The sequence below is a fragment of the Pelmatolapia mariae genome, linkage group LG16_19 (genome assembly GCF_036321145.2).
Source record: "Pelmatolapia mariae isolate MD_Pm_ZW linkage group LG16_19, Pm_UMD_F_2, whole genome shotgun sequence".
Lineage (NCBI taxonomy): Eukaryota > Metazoa > Chordata > Actinopteri > Cichliformes > Cichlidae > Pelmatolapia > Pelmatolapia mariae.
In genome coordinates, this window is record NC_086241.1 from 36,070,341 (window position 1) to 36,087,677 (window position 17,337).

General features: G+C 40.6%; 1 protein-coding gene across 1 annotated transcript; it reads left to right on the plus strand.

Moving 5' to 3' along the window:
• The first annotated feature begins 1,033 nt into the window (after nt 1-1,033).
• Nucleotides 1,034-17,056, plus strand: ndufa10 (NADH:ubiquinone oxidoreductase subunit A10). Its single transcript, XM_063498587.1, has 10 exons — nt 1,034-1,188; nt 2,990-3,158; nt 3,331-3,546; nt 3,620-3,706; nt 3,831-3,952; nt 4,103-4,182; nt 4,917-4,971; nt 5,051-5,136; nt 5,220-5,328; nt 16,894-17,056. Exons 1-10 carry the CDS (start codon nt 1,114-1,116, stop codon nt 16,960-16,962), a joined length of 1,068 nt encoding a protein of 355 aa, XP_063354657.1. The 5' UTR covers nt 1,034-1,113; the 3' UTR covers nt 16,963-17,056.
• Nucleotides 17,057-17,337: the final 281 nt, after the last annotated feature.

Sequence of the window (17,337 nt, forward strand, 5' to 3'; positions counted from 1 at the left end):
GTCAGTGTGAATCCTCCCACACTGGCACTGAGATCCATTTGGTGTTGGACCCTGAGCTTTGACTGGTATGAGCTGCAGGTTTCTGTTCATTTGTTTGTAGTGTGTGGCATTTGTGTTTTGGTTTGTTTCTGTTTATGCTGCTCTCTCAGCTCAGTCAGTGTTGAAGACGTTTTCCATCTCTACTGAGACGTTACAGTTATAGATACTTTATATTTGTGTTTTTTTTTAATTGTAAAAAAACCAAACACAAACAAGTAAAACAGGTACAATGTTTCATTAGCAACAGTAACAGCATATAGGTTCCACATAAAAGTGTGATATCACTAACACTATCAACAATGCTTACGTTAATGAACAAAAGTTTCAGCTCTAACAGTATCTTATCAAAATTTGTACGTTTTTACCAAAATGTGTTATTTGGTTATACTGATTTTAGTGAGAAAGACTCATTAATCTGATTTTACTCCACATCAAACACCACATCCATAAAAGTTTAACACTTTCAGGAAAGAAACACAACTTTATGTGATTACAATTTGTTCATCTCCCAACATGAAAGCATTAAAAACCATGAAAATTTCATCATGGGCAGAAACCCCTTTTTTTCTCCTGACTTTGCCCCTATATGTTACATATTTCACTGTCTATCCCTTTTTTTTGCTGCCTAGCCTGACCTGTCTCCCCAATGTAAGTTTGTATATTGTATGTATTGTCTGTATGGTCGACTGGGTCTGTCATCTCAGCTGCAGGCAACTGCAACTGACAAATAAAGCTTATCCTTATCTTTATTTGTCATTATCTTTATTTAATTTTTCTCTGTATCTGTCGTCTATCTCTGTCCTATTTGTTTAATTATACATACTGTTCCACTGTATTATAATTTTGCACTACAGTTGTACGACGTGTTCTTCATGTACTATGTTTGTTGTTAAAGTTTCTGTTGAAATAAAGTTGGAGGAAAAAAAACAGACAAACGGTACGTCATCCACGCGACGTATAATGCATGCGACGGGCCAAAGCACCCAGAGGCCTCGCGTGTGTGACGTATAATTCAGTCACCGGGCTGCGAAGACTTTCGGGTCAGCTCGGAGGGTTTGTGCAGCGCAGGTTATCATGGCCCTGAGGACAGTTCGGCTGCTTATCCCGACGAGAGCAGCTGCTTTCAGAGTAGTCACCGCCGCGCAGAAGGTAAGGACCCGCGGTGTGCCAGCTTTCTGTCCGGCTTGGCTCCACTCTGATTCACAAGGGCAAGCTATCTTAGCTTAGCTGCCCCCTTAGCCGCCACCATCACCGCCCTTCAGTCACAGGCGGCAGGCTTGGTCTTAATGTTGACTAACAACAGTGAGAAGGTTCGCTAGCTCTCAGCTGTGTACCGTGCACCTGTGGCCGTGTCGTCCTGGTCCTGTTTGCGTGGAGCAGCCTGCATCTTAACAACATCGCTCTTCCAGCTCTAACACAAGCTGAGCAGTTTTAAACGGAATAACTGTGAAAATAGCAGCTCATCTAAATAAATGAGTGTGCGTATTAGCTGATATTGTTGATGCTAATATATGTTGTTTTATTCCTGCCAATTTTTGAGGCTTTAGTGCAGATGTTTCATGCTCCTTACCAGCTCCGGTTATAGATATGTCATTTTCTCTGTTGATTGATAATCTTGTAGTGCAGGGATAGATACGTTAGTATTTAAGTGCATTTAGTTGCAGATAGAATCTAAAACACATCCGTCACTTTAAACTCAGTACATGCAGACAGGAGGTGGATGCTGCTGCACCACAGTTTAGAAGAATCTGCCGTTTTTTGAAAAATACGTGGAAATTGAGCTGTATAAAGATGGCTTACGTGTTCGTTGTGCTTATCAGTTGAATAAATACATTGTGGTTATGTAAAAGTTTGTGATGGATGTAAAGAATTAATTAAAGATGACTGGTCCTGGGTTTTTAGAAATGCAGCTGCCAGGACTGAGTACTGATGTGATCTGACTGGAATCACTTAAACAGCTTTCCTAACTAAATACAATATAACAGGAAAATGTATCATAAAAATACACATTTAATGAATGATTAATCCTGTAATTGTTATTAATAAGATAATAAATGACAGCATTCCCTCATTTATTTGCACTCGTGTCCTTTCTGCTCGGTGTGACAGCCTTTACTGTTGTGCTCACTGATTTCTCATCTCGCCGTTTTCACCGTGAGTGCAGATACATCACATGTTGAGCGCCGCTGACCACAGACAAGTGAAATATTAGCTGAGATGATGACAACATGTTATGTTAATGCAAGTTCAGTTAAAAACTTCCCAACAACTGTTACCACAAACATAACACGAGAGGGATCTCAGCCCACAGTGTGCAGCAGTAATGTTGTTAGCTTCCTCCATGCTATGTTTTATGGTCCTGCTATCAGCAGATGGTCTCCTGACACCTGGTGGAATAAACACAGAACAACATTGAACTGATCAACTTATTGATCGCATGTTACTATACCTAATCCAGTTTTTAGAGTCAGGTTTGCACTACAGTCGTGTGAACATTGGGGGGGGGGGTGGGGATGGGGGCGGGGTTATATCAGGGTAGTAGCTGTACACATGTTAGTTACTGCAAAATTAGATATGCATGTTTGGTTATATCAGGGTCCTTTAAAATGCTTTAATTAAAATATGATATTGACATATTAAAGCATTTTTGTAAAATATTTATTTTTGATGTGTATATGTTGTATTCTTTCATTTTGTGTGGACACTCACTCACACAAACCGATGTACAGAATAATGGTTATGGCTAAAACTATGAGTTTTATTCTGAGTTTAATAACTGGATGGATGGTTTTGATTGCACTCACAGTAACAAACTCAGTTATTGTTGAATGCAGCGTGAGGCACAAACACATGGCAGAGAATACCCAACAGAGTTTTCCTTGTTCGTCTGAATAATTAGCAAACCCATCTTATCATTTAGAGGTTTATTCATTGATTTTTGATGATCCAGGCCAGCGTTCATACAAGCTCAGTGAGAAGCCTGCGATATGGCTGGTGGGCCTACGCTCTGGGGGAGAGGACCACGCCACGGTTAAAGCAGTACAGCAAAATCATCTCTGTGGATGGCAACCTGGCCTCGGGGAAAGGAGCGCTGGCCCAGAAACTGGCTGACAAACTGGGTAATTATCTAATCACAGGGATTCTTTCACACCACAGTGCACTCAGTGAGCGATTCCTGCTTTTACCACACTCCACTGTACTAGAGGAAGTGATACGCAGCTTTAGACTGAGTGGGTACATGGTGCTTGGAGTTTATGCTGCAGACAACAGCTTCTACTTGTTTGTGCACAGGGATGCTGTACATGCCTGAGCCTGACACTTTCTACCTGGACAAGATGACCGGGGAGAAGGAGCCGCTCCCCGTCGACTTTAATGGGATGTGCAGCCTGGAAAAGTTCTACACAGACCCCAGAGCTGCAGATGGAAACAGCTACAGGCTGCAGCTGTGGATGTACAACATGAGGCTGCTCCAGTACTCTGATGCCATCGAGCACCTGCTCACCACAGGTATCTCTGACTCAGCAGTGTGGTTGATGCATCCATATGGCAGTGATCTTCATCCTGGGCTTTTGTTTTTTAGGTCAGGGAGTGGTCCTGGAGCGCTCCCCCTTCAGTGACGTGGTATTCCCGGAGGCCATGTTCAAACAGGGCTACATTAGGAAGGAGTGTAAGTGCTTCTGCATCACTAACAGCAGGGGGGGGGGGGGAGTATTATAATACATACAGATAATCAGCAGCATCTCCCCACTTTTCACCCGATGGTGATGATGTGTGCGACCTGTGGCTTGCAGGTGTGCAGCACTACAATGAGATCAAAGACATTAGCATCTGTGAGTTCCTGCCTCCACACCTCGTCATCTATGTGGACCTGCCAGCTGAGGAGGTGCAGAAGAAGCTGAAGCAGAGCGCCAAGGTAGAGGCACATGTTCTGTTAAACCACGGGAGACACTTGTCTTTGCAGGATATCGCCTCAGTGTTTCATTAGAACAGCAGAAAATAAAAAGAAAACCACCTCATAGTATTGATCATAGGTGACTTATGTTTTAAATATGTTTATTCTCAGTCCTACCTTCAAAATGTGCCTCTGCCATATCTGAAGAGCATCGAGGATGGCTACAAGAAGACTTTTCTCCCCAAAATCAGGTAAGATTGTTACATATGCTGTTAGATATCTGACCAGAGTCTTTATGTAAGGATGGACAATGGCTTCATGGCAGATGGTTAACTACATGAAAACATTATCAGTTAGTACAGTTTACCTCACAACTGCTCTTCATCCTTATGTGCAGTTTACATACAGACGAGTGTTTCTTTGACAGGTGTAGTCTTCTGACTAAAACATCATTTAGTTTAAGTCGTAATTTAGACACTAAATTCTTTTGTTTTGGTTGGATAATTACCATAAAAGTATGTTAGACCAAATCCAAAGGTGACTCAGTTGACCCAAATGTAACATTTAAACGTTTCAGACCACAAAAGGGAGAGAAATGCTTCTGCCAATCTGTCCAAAATCCAGTTTTTGTGTTGTTTTTGTGTGTGTGTTCAAAAAAGAATCAAGCTTGAATATTAGGTGGCAATATTAGGGGAAGAGAGGAGGACTCCTGTAGTCAAAGGTCTCCTGATCATGGTGTTTGAGTTTAGTAGTGATGTATGACAGTTTGCTGATATCCCAGTAACATAGCCTCAGTACATAAGTGCCAACATTAGTTGAGACTGTTTTGAAGGGTTTATAACTGAGAAATGATCATTATTATTGTTATTACTGTCACCAAAGCTGGAAGCAGGGGGGCATTAGTGCATTCAATTTCACTGTAATGTGTGAAAGACCCAGAATGTTTTCTGTGTAACACCACCCCACCTCCACTTTTCCTTTTCAGTGAGACGTCGGAGCTGCTGGCTTATGATGCAACCCAGGCTCAAGATGTTGAAAGGGTAAGATTAAACTGCAGATGTCATCTTCACCTCCAAACCAAACAAACACAGTGGCTTATGCCTCACACGCTGTCCACAGGTGGCAGAAGATATTGAATATTTGAAGTTTGAAAAGGGGCCGTGGGTGGAGCAGGATGATGTCAGCTACCACCACATGAGGATGCTGTGAGTTTTAGGATGTATTTTACACACAGTTTCACACTGAAATGCAAACATGTGAGCTTTCTACCCTTTTCTGCATTTCACAGTGTGGAAGATAAACAGAGAGTGGCAACCCTGACCCACATACCCAGGTTCCTGCCAGAGATAACCATCGGAGCACACGACTACGATCAAAAATACTACGCCTATAAGTCGGTATGTACGCATGTCACATTAGCTGCATGGGACAGGACCGCACTGAGCTGGTGCTTTGATTGACATCTATCTATAGCAGACCTTCCCAAAGTGTGGGGCCCGCCCCCTAGGGGGGGTGCAGAGCCATTGCAGGGGGGGCGCGGCATGAAAAGGGGGAAAAAAAACAAAAAAACGCTTGGACACTGCTAGCACGGGGCGCCTACACAAACGCAAAGCAGGCGATGAAGCATCGCTGAATATGTTTCCAAACCAACTTCATTCTAAGCCAAAGACTAGAAAATATGGTGAAGCATATCTTCCCTTTGGTTTCACCTGCACAAGTGCCGAGGTAGGTCTCCCTGCAGAATTGGTTTTCCCTTCGTCGGGAGCAGCGCTGGGCTGTTAAAATCATGGACAAACAGTATCCCACATTCTTGATTTTTAGTTCACAAACACTTGCTGTAATGACTAACTACTCCTGACATTTTGGAGATGTTAGCTCTTTATACAGTAAAGTTACAGCGGGATACAAATAATATCAGGCTGCTCCTGCCACGATTTGTTCCCCCAGTTCAAATCACGGACAAACAGTATCCCACACTGGAAAAAAAGGCCATGTTGGATTTACTTGATTCAATAGTGGACATTGGTTGCACACAAATGTTTTGCTTTGGCAGAAACTTAAACAACTGAGTTAAATCAACACAACTTATTCATAGTCAATAAACCTGTGCATTTTGTGTTCATAAAACGTGATTGAAACATGTTTAGATTAAGTAAATTGAGCTCTTGGAATATTTTAATCCCTCACAATTTTGTCATTTTATTTCAACACTATTCAATAACCTTTACCACAGTACTACTTGATCGCTTAAGTACTACATGTTGTCTTCATATTACATAATGTTCAACAAAGTCTAGAGTCTGGTTAACATAAAAGTTGAATGGATCTACAACAACTAACATCCTCCGATCTTTATCCTGGTTGCAGGGGGGCTAGATTACACACTGGACAGCTCACCAGTCAATCACATAGAGACAAACAACCATTTGTGTTCACATTCATGGTGAATTTAGAATCACCAATCAACCTAAGCTAACTCTAATAACTGCATGACTTTTAACTGTGGGAGGACACCAGAATACCCAGAGAGAAACCAGTACAAACTAGCCAGAATGTGGATTTGAACCCAGGACCTTCTTACTGTGAGGCAACAGCGCTAACCACCATGTCACCAATCCAGGGTTGACAAAAGTAGGAAAGCTATGATTTCAAAGCTTGATGCAGAATTTTCTGTACGTTTTTGTCCTTGACAGGTTAAACCACAATAAAAAGCAATAGCATACACATTGTGTGCGTGTAGTGATCTGCCTCTTATAACTCTAGTGATTTTCCTGCAGTTTGAAATCTCAGGTGATCTTGTTAATTTCATGAGTCCAGCAATTAACCACTCCTACTAGATTGTATCATGTCATCTCAACAACAACAAATTAAGTTCTTGAATTCCGTACAGATCCTACATGATTTAATTATGTTCAAGATAGAAACATGAAAATTTAGTGTTCAATTTACAAGTTAGACTTTTTTAATGTAACAACCACCCAATTTACTTCTTTCGGTATACCAAAAAAAGTAGAGGCGGCTGTTCGACTTGACTCAAACCACGATCCAAAGCGTGCGAGACTGAAATCCCGTGCAGTGTCGCGAGATTTAACATTGCTATATCATTGACTTACTTCACTCGAACATGATATGAACAATTTAATCTACCCGCTCTGCATATTATGTATTTTCTACACTATATAGTTACACTTAACTTTAAACCATGAGGCAATTGTGTTAAATACACGCAAGATGCTTACATAAATCCAAGAGCTGGCCAATCCCTTTTTTTCAGTGTACAGGTGTTCCACACACTAACTCTTCTGACTGTAATGCTCTGAGAAGAATATATATGGCACCTTTTGGGGGGAGGAGGGGGGGTGGGGAGGGGTGGGGGGGGGGAGGGGTCAGAGGTCAGGGGAGGGGTGGGGGTTTTTGCCTGGGGGGATTGCCCCCCACACCCCCTTTGCCGAGCTTAAAAACTGGCATCTTGTGCACGTATGAGCACGCGCGCATGCACTCTCATGTACGCGCTTTCACTCTTCCGAAAAGGGGCACTTCCTGTGGCCATGCGGTCCCACTGCGCATACTCTGTCTTCTCCTAGCAGGGTGTTTTTTTTAATTAAGGTTCATCATCCGCTGCAGGCATCTCGGGCTTTTCATGGTAAATTTATACAAACAGGAATGACTTTGTCTTTTTATTCTATAGAAAGACTTTTGTTGTCAGACAATCGAACTGAAACGGCAGTGTGTTTTATAAGCAGATTTTCTACAGTTAGTTAAACGACTCCCCAACCTTGATGCATTGTTTCTATCAACTCATTGTTGGCTGTTTCAGACTTTAAGACGCCGTTCATCTCAAGAAATGGTGAATAAGGATGTGGAGAGAGACCAAAGTTTTATCCCTTTCATTAAATAACTGCATCCCCCCCCCAAAAAAAAAACCTTTCACCTAAGAACAGCGCCGTTAGTTCGCATTAATTTTGAGTAAAAATTTAAAATAATTAAAACAAAAATACGCGAGGGCTTTCCCAGACATTCTTTAAAACACAGATGTGCAACGCATTATTTAATTAGTGTTTATCAGCCGATGCGTTTTAGTTTTCAGTGTGAATATATACAAACAGGAGTTACTTTTGCAATAGTGTACACACTCTAACCGCACTGAAAAAAATAATCAGTGGGATAAACATAAAAAAATTATTGTAATCGGTTGCACGAAATTAAGTTATGTTTGGTTAACCTGAGTTTTTCATGTTATACCTGCACACATTTATCTGGTAACATGAACATGACTTTTTTATGTTGTTGTTACGTTTTTCATTCTGGTCAAATATTTATAGAAACCACTTGTTTATCAGACATGAACTTTTTGTGTTAATTGTATTGGACTACTATGTGTTATATTGACAAGATTATTTTATGGTAAGCTTATTTTATTTTATAACAAATTTCTAATATATAATATATAATCTAATATATAATTGAGTGTTCAATAAATAAAACTAAATTAAGGCTGATCTTACTGTATGTACTGTACACTTTCTCTTCAATCAAAGAAATAAGCAAAACATTTTTGAACAATGACCTGTATTTTTGAAAATACTACACAGTTGTAACAATAGACTTTCAATTCAGGCTTCCAAAATATACATGAGTCATATTTGTACAATGCATCTCTTGAAAAACATTCCACAACATTCCTCAAAGTTATCTGCTGTAACCTGGATTCAACATTGTGGGGCCTTATGACATCACGCTTATGTAAAAAATAGTTTTTTAAATGTAAGAGCCATAAGGTAATATGGCAACAGGGGTGTAATTATTAAAATGACACAAAGAAGAGACTTAAAATAACATTATAACCCACAGGCACAAAACCAAGAGACCTAAACTGATTAGTATTGGCTTGCTTCTATCACTAAACATCACAATCACTAATACTAGATCATGCAATCTGTTTGTAGTGGTGCACCTTGGGAAAAAAATTGCAAACTGGTGAAATTGGTGCAAGGCACCATTTCCATTGAGAAAAATGGACATTCAAAGTTTGAATTTTTTTTTCAAAAGAGCCATGGCTTGAAAAGTGAACACTGAACACTGCAGTAATAAAGGCCCCAAGTTGAAAAGTGCCAGACAAATAAGTTTCACTATGTACTGCAACTTTACCAGTGCTGGCTTAAAAGAAAGGATGGTACATATTCGAAGAGGTAAACATGTTGTTCCCACATCATAACTGGAAAACTGTTCAATCGTACAGTCTGGTCCTGAAAACCTGGGCCTTCTTTGAAAGGCTGTTCCTTTTGAGCTCCATAACCAGTTTCTATAATACCTCGAAGGTATACGTTTCCAGTGGGTAGGTGAGGTTCAAAGTGTACATTAGTCCAAACAGCATTGCAGCTGCTAGGGTATAGTTATCCAAATCCTGCTAGACTCTCTGGCCTTCAAGGACTATCCCGATGTCCTCAGGGCTGCCATTGGTATCTCTTGACTTTATGATGTAAATTCCCATGGTTGTTTCCTTATTAGATCGTTGGATAATGGCTTCATCTGCGGCCTAGAAAATGCAGAAATCCAAAATTTAATTAAACAGAACACTGGTCAAAGAACATTATACCAAATCTTATTTTAATCTGTGTCACTATTCCAAAAAATGTTAACATTAACACATTAGGTGAACAAAAATGGATTCATTACAGCATGTGATTTGAGTCCAAAGAATGCTTAAAAAGATAATGCATTTCTGAAGTGAAATCTCCATGCAAAGAAGCAGAATACTGTCAGAGCATAGAGAGGTGTTCAACTATGAACTCCACACATAGTTCTAATGCAGGTAAAAGAAAAAAAAAAAAAACGCACCCATGGTAAATTGTGAAAATCCCAGGTGATTTTCAACATACTCCTGGCATAGAGTGACAAGCAGCATTTTGTTAAAATTATTATTTTCCCTAAAGTGTATACACAAATTATTTTTCTTTCTTACCTGGGCCGTGGGCTCCAGAATGTTCTGAAGTCTTCTTCCTCTTTGTCCTCCTCGCCTTTTGAAGACCTTTATTAGTTTGTCAGATAGCACATCTATCTGCGAGAGTAATCTGGACTGCAGTGGCATGGTGGTAATGCGCTTAAACTCTGCATTTATCTAAAAAGAGAAGTTGTCACATAAAAATGCTGTCAAAATCTCAGATCTCACAAGGTTACATCCACACAAAGTTGTTATTTTTGTCATATTACTATTTATTAGCTATGGGTCCCATGTTGCTGAGCAGTTCCATAGTTGCCCTTACTTCCATACCACCCAAAGCCTGTTTGCAACCACAGCAGTTGCCTCCTTCTGCCCATTTTGCAGTTCTGCCAAATGACCCAGAAACTACATCTATTATTGTCATATACACAACAAGGTCTTTCATTAGTACTTAGTTAAATTAATTAATTTGACCTTTCCAGAAAATTTACCTTACAGAATGTGAGATAACATATGCAAATCTTCACTAGTAAATAAAATAATGTTATTAAAACCTTAACTGTAACACCTCTACGTAACAACGCTAGAGAATTGTTCTGAAGCAACACCAATCTGCCCTTCAGCAGGGATAAGCACCATATATCGATACAGAAAAAATAAATTTAACATATTTATATTGTCATTTTTTCTTATCTCTTTAAGCCCTCTCAGTCTCTCTATAAATCAGTTAAAATAATTTGTTGGGTTTTTGTGTGTCTTTAACATGTTATCAGTACATTACATTCACTGCCCCAGAACATGAAATAAAGCCCCAAGTCATGCACTTCCTCTCCTAATGAGTACTGCATAGGTGTCATGCCCTAAATAAACCGACTTTAGTGAAGACCCCCCCCCCCCAACACACACACACACACACAGAGCCCACCCATGGCAAACTAGCTTGTTTAACTGTTTAACTAAAACATTTTAGGTACAACCAGTTAACTAAATGGACACAAGTTTGTTAGTCTGTAGTCACTGAGAAAAAACAAGCGAATGTGACTGGGCACACACTGAAAAAAAGCTAATGCACATAATATTGTCCCGCAGCTTAAGCTAGCATTATCGTTAGTTAACTTAAGGAATGACTTGTTTTTTCTATTATGTTGCTCAACGGCAATTCATGAGAAAAACTTCCCCATCTAATGGATGTTCTCTTCGTTTCCTCTCAAACATGTAGTTTTCAGTTTACCTCGACAAAGTAAAGCTCAGCACCAAAGGTAAACGAAGCAAAGACAAAAAATGGCGGACCGCCACAGTGAAGTTTCCCTCGCAGAACACACCCTGGGGGGTGGAGTTTCATCAGAAAACATAACTATTTTCTGTTATTTTGACATGACTGGTTTTAAAAGACTGAACATCCTTCTAAAACAAGTGAAAGGCGTGAGACTTAATTATGTTTAGACCAAAAATATAATTTATTAATGTTGGATAAATTTACTGTATTTTTACTAATTTAACAACCTCATCATTGCATTAGCTTTATGCTATAGCATTATGCTTACATTAGCTTGAAGCTCAAGGTCGTCATTTTATTTAATGTCTTTTTCTGGGCTTACAAACAGGACACACAACATTTAGATAACCGTTACACTGAATCTTGGGTCTGTGTTGAGTCTTCCAGCTGCTGACTACAGAAGCTAGATTGACCTTTTAGCATGTTTATAGCGGCTGTGGCTATGTGCTGGTAATGTTACCATGTGTGCGCAGTCACATTGGCAGCAGACATGTTTCAACAAACTAGTCATATCCCGGCCCTACATTAGCTTGTTTAATGGTTAAGACACTGCAGGTACCACCACTTACTACAGACACCAATGCAAGTTTGTAATAGTCTGTTAATTTAGACTGAAAGAATATATAAACAATATTAACTCACATTATATATGTTAATTACTAATTTGCTTATCGCATAATTTCGGTTACCATTAGCTAACTGGAGCCTAACATTGGCCTTTCCTGGTTTTCGATAAACAGCCCACATACCTGTAAAATAACAACACCCCAGTAAAAGTCCACATATATAAAGGGTCTACACTCTTTCTCACTGGTGTGTTAGCTTTAAAATCTTATTTACCTTCAAGTGTAAAACTCCAGATGGTAGTAGATTTTCCAAAGCGAGAGACAAAAATGGCGGACAGTGCAGCCGATTTTTCCTTTCCAGGGGGCGGAGCTTGAGGATAAAACACGACTAACTTGTTTCTTTTCAACATGATTTATTCTAAAAGAATGAATATTCTTAAAGAATATGTGAAAATTAAAAGACAAAAATATGTTTAGATGTGAAATTTAAATTAGTCATGCTGGATATATGAAGTAATTCTATGCAAATTCAACAACCACCCTATTGCATTTTTTTCAGTGCACAGCTGTTTATGTTTTTGAACCCATTTTGCAGAGGGATTGAAAAATGTATTGATAGCAATGTTGAATATTATTACACAGGAAAAAAAACAACTACGTGTAAAATAATCACACCGTGACGCCTCTGCCTTTCTAAATGGAGGGACAGTAACTGCGTGTGTGTATGTAAGCGTGTAAAACCTGCAGACAGTCAGATTAACAGTATTTCGTCTCTATCTGTGATTCTGCAATTCATCTCATGTAAACAATAACGTGGCGCACAGCGTGGTGAAAAGAGGCACATACCTTTGACGTTGCGTGACGAATTCTGTATTCCTCGTCCACACGGAAACACAAAAAAGGAGTTTTAAAAAATCTCTGTTCTCGGTGATTCGAAACGCCGTTTACGTGTGGACGAAACAGCTGCGTTTTCAAAAATACCCGTGTAGGTGTGGACGCAGCGTAAAAGACTTAGTTTCTTTTATTACTACCTGTAATTTATTGCAGATTACTTTTATTTGTTTAATTGTTTACTAAATGTTTGAGGTGTGAAATAAACCGCAATGGAGCAAAATATGTGTTCGTGCGTGCGCGCGCGCGAGGGGGGCGCGAACATTTTTCTTGTAAAACAAGGGGGGCCCAGCAAAAAAAGTTTGGGAACCACTGATCTATAGAGAGATCACATTCACAAGATTGTCACCAAACCTAATCTGACCCTGAGGTCAAGACCACTGAGGTTCAGAGTCATCAAAGATTAGTAGTAGATGTTTGAGTCCCCTACGTCTCCTCGTTCTCCAGTTCTTACATTCACACACTTAGGTGTCCACACCAGACGTTTTCCTGGCTCTTATTTTGAAGTCAGTGACAGTGAAAAAATACAACTATATCTGTGCAGCCATTAAGAACGGGCCAGCCCGCTGGGGTGAAGCCTGTATGTAGAAAACACTGAACCACCCACGCAGAGCTGATGGGTATTTTTGCCTGTAATGTGACACACACACACACACACCACATTGCTCTCTGTGGTTTCCCTGAAAACCATTCATTGACAGCTGGGAGCAGCAGAGTGCACAGAAACACAAAATGTGGCACAAAGGCAGGAGAACGAAGCCCCTGAGCCACCAACAGGGGATGCATTCAACATATCTGCAGGCTTCAAGGATACAGACGATGTGTTTGGAGTAGGGCTGCCACGATTACGTCGACTATTAAAATCGTCGACGACTGATTTAATAGTCGACGCGTCGTTTGAAGCTTTGTAAGATCCCAAAAGACGCAGGAATAAGTAGTAGGATTTAAGTGTAATAACGGACTGAAACAGAAGATGGCAGCACTGCATGTACAAGGATGCCAGCTGCCGTTAAACCCCGAAGAAGAAGAAGCTGTGTCCCAGAATTCATAGCGCAGCCCAGCTCAGTTTCCAACAATGGCGGCAGCTAGTTAGTTTTAATATTACTCTCATTATTCTTTCTGGGTCACAAAATATCTGCTCAGTTTATCAAGACACCACATATTTTCAAAAGCGCTCCGACGTTTTCGAAGACGTCTGTTACCCACCAGCTCGATAGCTAGCCGGGGGCAAGGCTCACTAGAGCCGGTGAGAACACCGGACTCCCGGCAAATCGTTTTCAAACCCACCGCCGTCTTTCGCTTCTCAGGTTAAACATGATATATAAGTCACTTAGATAACTTAAAATGTTATTGTTTGGCTTTTTTCAGTATTTTATTTGTTCCTGAGTAAATCGGTTTGGCTGAGATTAAAGTTATAGTTTTTACACAGCTGAATAAACGTCAAGCAGACAACTGATTAGACGTGTGAGATGGTCGAGAGTTTACTCCTGTGTCCTGTTATATTTTAGACAGTAAGGAGCAGACGGCTGAGTTTATTAAACTCCACCGAAACAATCTGCAAATTTCATTAAAATTTAATAAACTATCATCTTGTCTTTATTTTTAGTTAGCACATACCTTAAACACTTAAAGCTGTAAGCTAATGATAGTTATATAAGAGCAGATGCTGCTGGTGCAATAAGCTGTACGTTGTACGTCCAATGGATGCATGATCTGATTAGTCGACTAATCGCAAAAATAATCGGTGACCAGTCGACTATCAAAATAATCGTTTGTGGCAGCCCTAGTTTGGAGATTACAGTGTTTCACCAAAGATGCGTGGAAGCATTTTACATTTGAACAGTGTTCGGCTGCGTTCCCCGTCTGACAGCATCTTTAGTCTCCGTGTGTTGGATGGAGTCTGACCTGACCTCGTTGTTGAGCACTTTATTACAGCTTGTGTAACCATATCCAGGCTGGTGCTTCGATATAAATCCTCCTCGTTCTGTTTATACCGAACTCTCTAAGCTTTCCAGTGCGGCACTGTCGACATGATGGAGCTCATTTCCTTCTGCTGAATTATTGACCCGCTCGTAGTTACTCGATGGCAAATGCCAGATGTGGAATATTCTACGAGGTTGTTTGTATCATCGGTCTTGTGGGGAAACATTTGGGTCTGACCTTTTCTCTTTATTGACCGGTGACGTATTCGCCTCCCACTGCTGCAGGAATCAGGCTCCATAACGCTGCAGCGGGCTGTAACCTGACATTTTGTTGTGAGCCCAGATCTTAGAGGAGAGAATGAGAAGGGTGACACATAGGGCTGCACGATTTTGCATAAAATGAGAATCACGATTTTTTTGCTTAGAATTGAAATCACGATTCTCTCACGATTTTCTTTTCCAATATAAATATTTATTGCACTTATTAACTGCACATCAACTTCGTAACAGTTGAAACTGAACATAAAAACAATAAATAAACATAAAAACAATAAATGCCTCACATTTTGTTGTTGCCGCAAAATGTTGTACTGCTTGAAATTCCGTCTCCACCGTTGCTCGACAGTGCGTGCATAGAGCAGGTAGTGCAACAATAGAAAAATAGTTGCGGGAGGGCACTGTGTAGCGTTTGTCTAGGGCAGGGGTCAGCAACCTTTAACACCCAAAGAGCCATTTGGACGCGATTTCCACGCAAAAGAAAACTCTGGGAGCCGCAAATACTTTTTGACATCTAAAATGAACATAACACTGTATATATTGTTTGTTTTTTTTTACCTTTATGCTTTGTGTGAACAACTAAGGTGTGTTGCCTAAATGCATGAAGTGCTACAGAGAAAATTACATTTTATTTATGTAATTAACACATTTTGAACTTTGCAAAATTCCGCCTAAGTATGTATTTTACCTGGTTAATGTGTGTGGTGGGGCGTGGACTGCAGCGCCGCTGCAGGGGAGGCGGACGCACCTTAGCGGTACCCGCAATCACGCCTCGCCGCCTTAACATCTGTGCCACCTATGCTGTTGTGTTGGTGTGTGTCGGGCTGCGAGCTTTAACACCGGCTGTATGCGTAAAGCAACCGTGTGTGAAAAGTGGTCAATAAAAAGATGCTGAAAAGCGTGTTCATGGAAACATAGTCGGGTCTCCCGTGATATGTTTACAATGGGACTTCCGCTCCTGAACCTCTGCGCACAGCGTCTGCTGTACGATCGGGGTCACTTTCATCTTTACGCACGACTGTAAGCTGTCGTCTGTGAGGCGTGAACGTGTTTGTTTTTGGAGAACAGCTGCTGACATAATGTGGATCCGAAGATCCATAATTGGCCTTCCTGGGGTTGAAAGTCTCGCACGGCGTTTCGGCGGGTATATCTGCTTCCGCAAGTGTGACGCTTATTTTGATCGATCAAAAACTAATACAATATAATTTTATATTTATATTTCAATATCACAATAATCTTCCAATTTAGAACTACGAGTTAAAAAAGAACTAACATAAATAAAGTAGACTTTAGCTAATTACTTACAAAAAATTATTTATTTCCCCAAACCATGCGGAGCCGTAGAAGGACTAAAGATCCGCATGTGGCTCCGGAGCCGCACGTTGCCGACCCCTGGTCTAGGGTGTTGATCATTTTCCTAAATCCCTCGTTTTGCACAGTGTTGATGGGAGCCATATCTTTGGTCAGGTGATAAGTAAGTAATTTCTTTGTGCCTGCGGGAGTTCGACGTGTATAGGGAAGCGCTGTATAAGGTTCCCGTTATTGATGTTTGGGTGGTTGACCGGGACAAATTTTCTCCTGTCACTTTCTCGTCACCCCTGACGTGTTCTCCGTTGTTTCTTTCCTGCCAATTTGAGCATCACGGCACAGCTTCTGTATCACGTGGTATAAGGCTCCGCCCTTGTCATTTGTTGAGCAGGAAGAGTGAGCGCTTGTTTTCATGCAGATTATGTCCCGGATCAAAATGCGGTACAATCGTCGTCGTCTTTCTTTCTTTCTTTTTTTTTTTTAGATCGTTGTCATTTGGAAATGAGATCGCACATAAGTATGAATCGAGATCGCGATTTTCTAACGATTAATCGTGCAGCCCTAGTGACACATACTGGAATAATCTCCTCCAGTTTACAAATGAAGCCTCGAAGGGCATTTGGATCCTGGCTGAATATGACTTCCACTGAAGGAATGTCGCCCAAGAGGCAGCTCAGCGAAGCTGAGAAACTCTGACACAAACTATTATTATTATTATTATTATTATTATTATCTGCACTGGTTTAATGCACTTCTGTGTTTGTTGTTCTCGGTCCTTGTAGATCCCTGGGAAGAAGTACGCCCGTGGATATAACGCTGATGTTGGAGATAAATACATCTGGCTGAAGTGAACTTTCCACTCTCATCATCGAATCAGCCCACTGAACTCATTGTCTTCTAATGTACATCCCAAAAATATGTATGTATTAAAATAATAGATTGTGACTGAGTGGCTCCTGTCCTGTCTCTGTGTGTAACGGACTATTGACAAAGACATTTTCTTATATGAGATAATGACAGTGAGTTACTGTTGGTTACTGAGCCAAGATGGACCCCAGTAGTTTCTATATGTTCAGGCTGTAGCCAGCCTAAAGGCTTTTGCTTCAATATTTCCTCCTCTGTATGTGTTTTACCCAGCAGCACTTTATATTCATGCTGCTGTTCAGTGGTGTGAGCAGCAGGAGGCACTTGTGAGCTCTCAATAAACAACAGTTAATGGAGTGTAG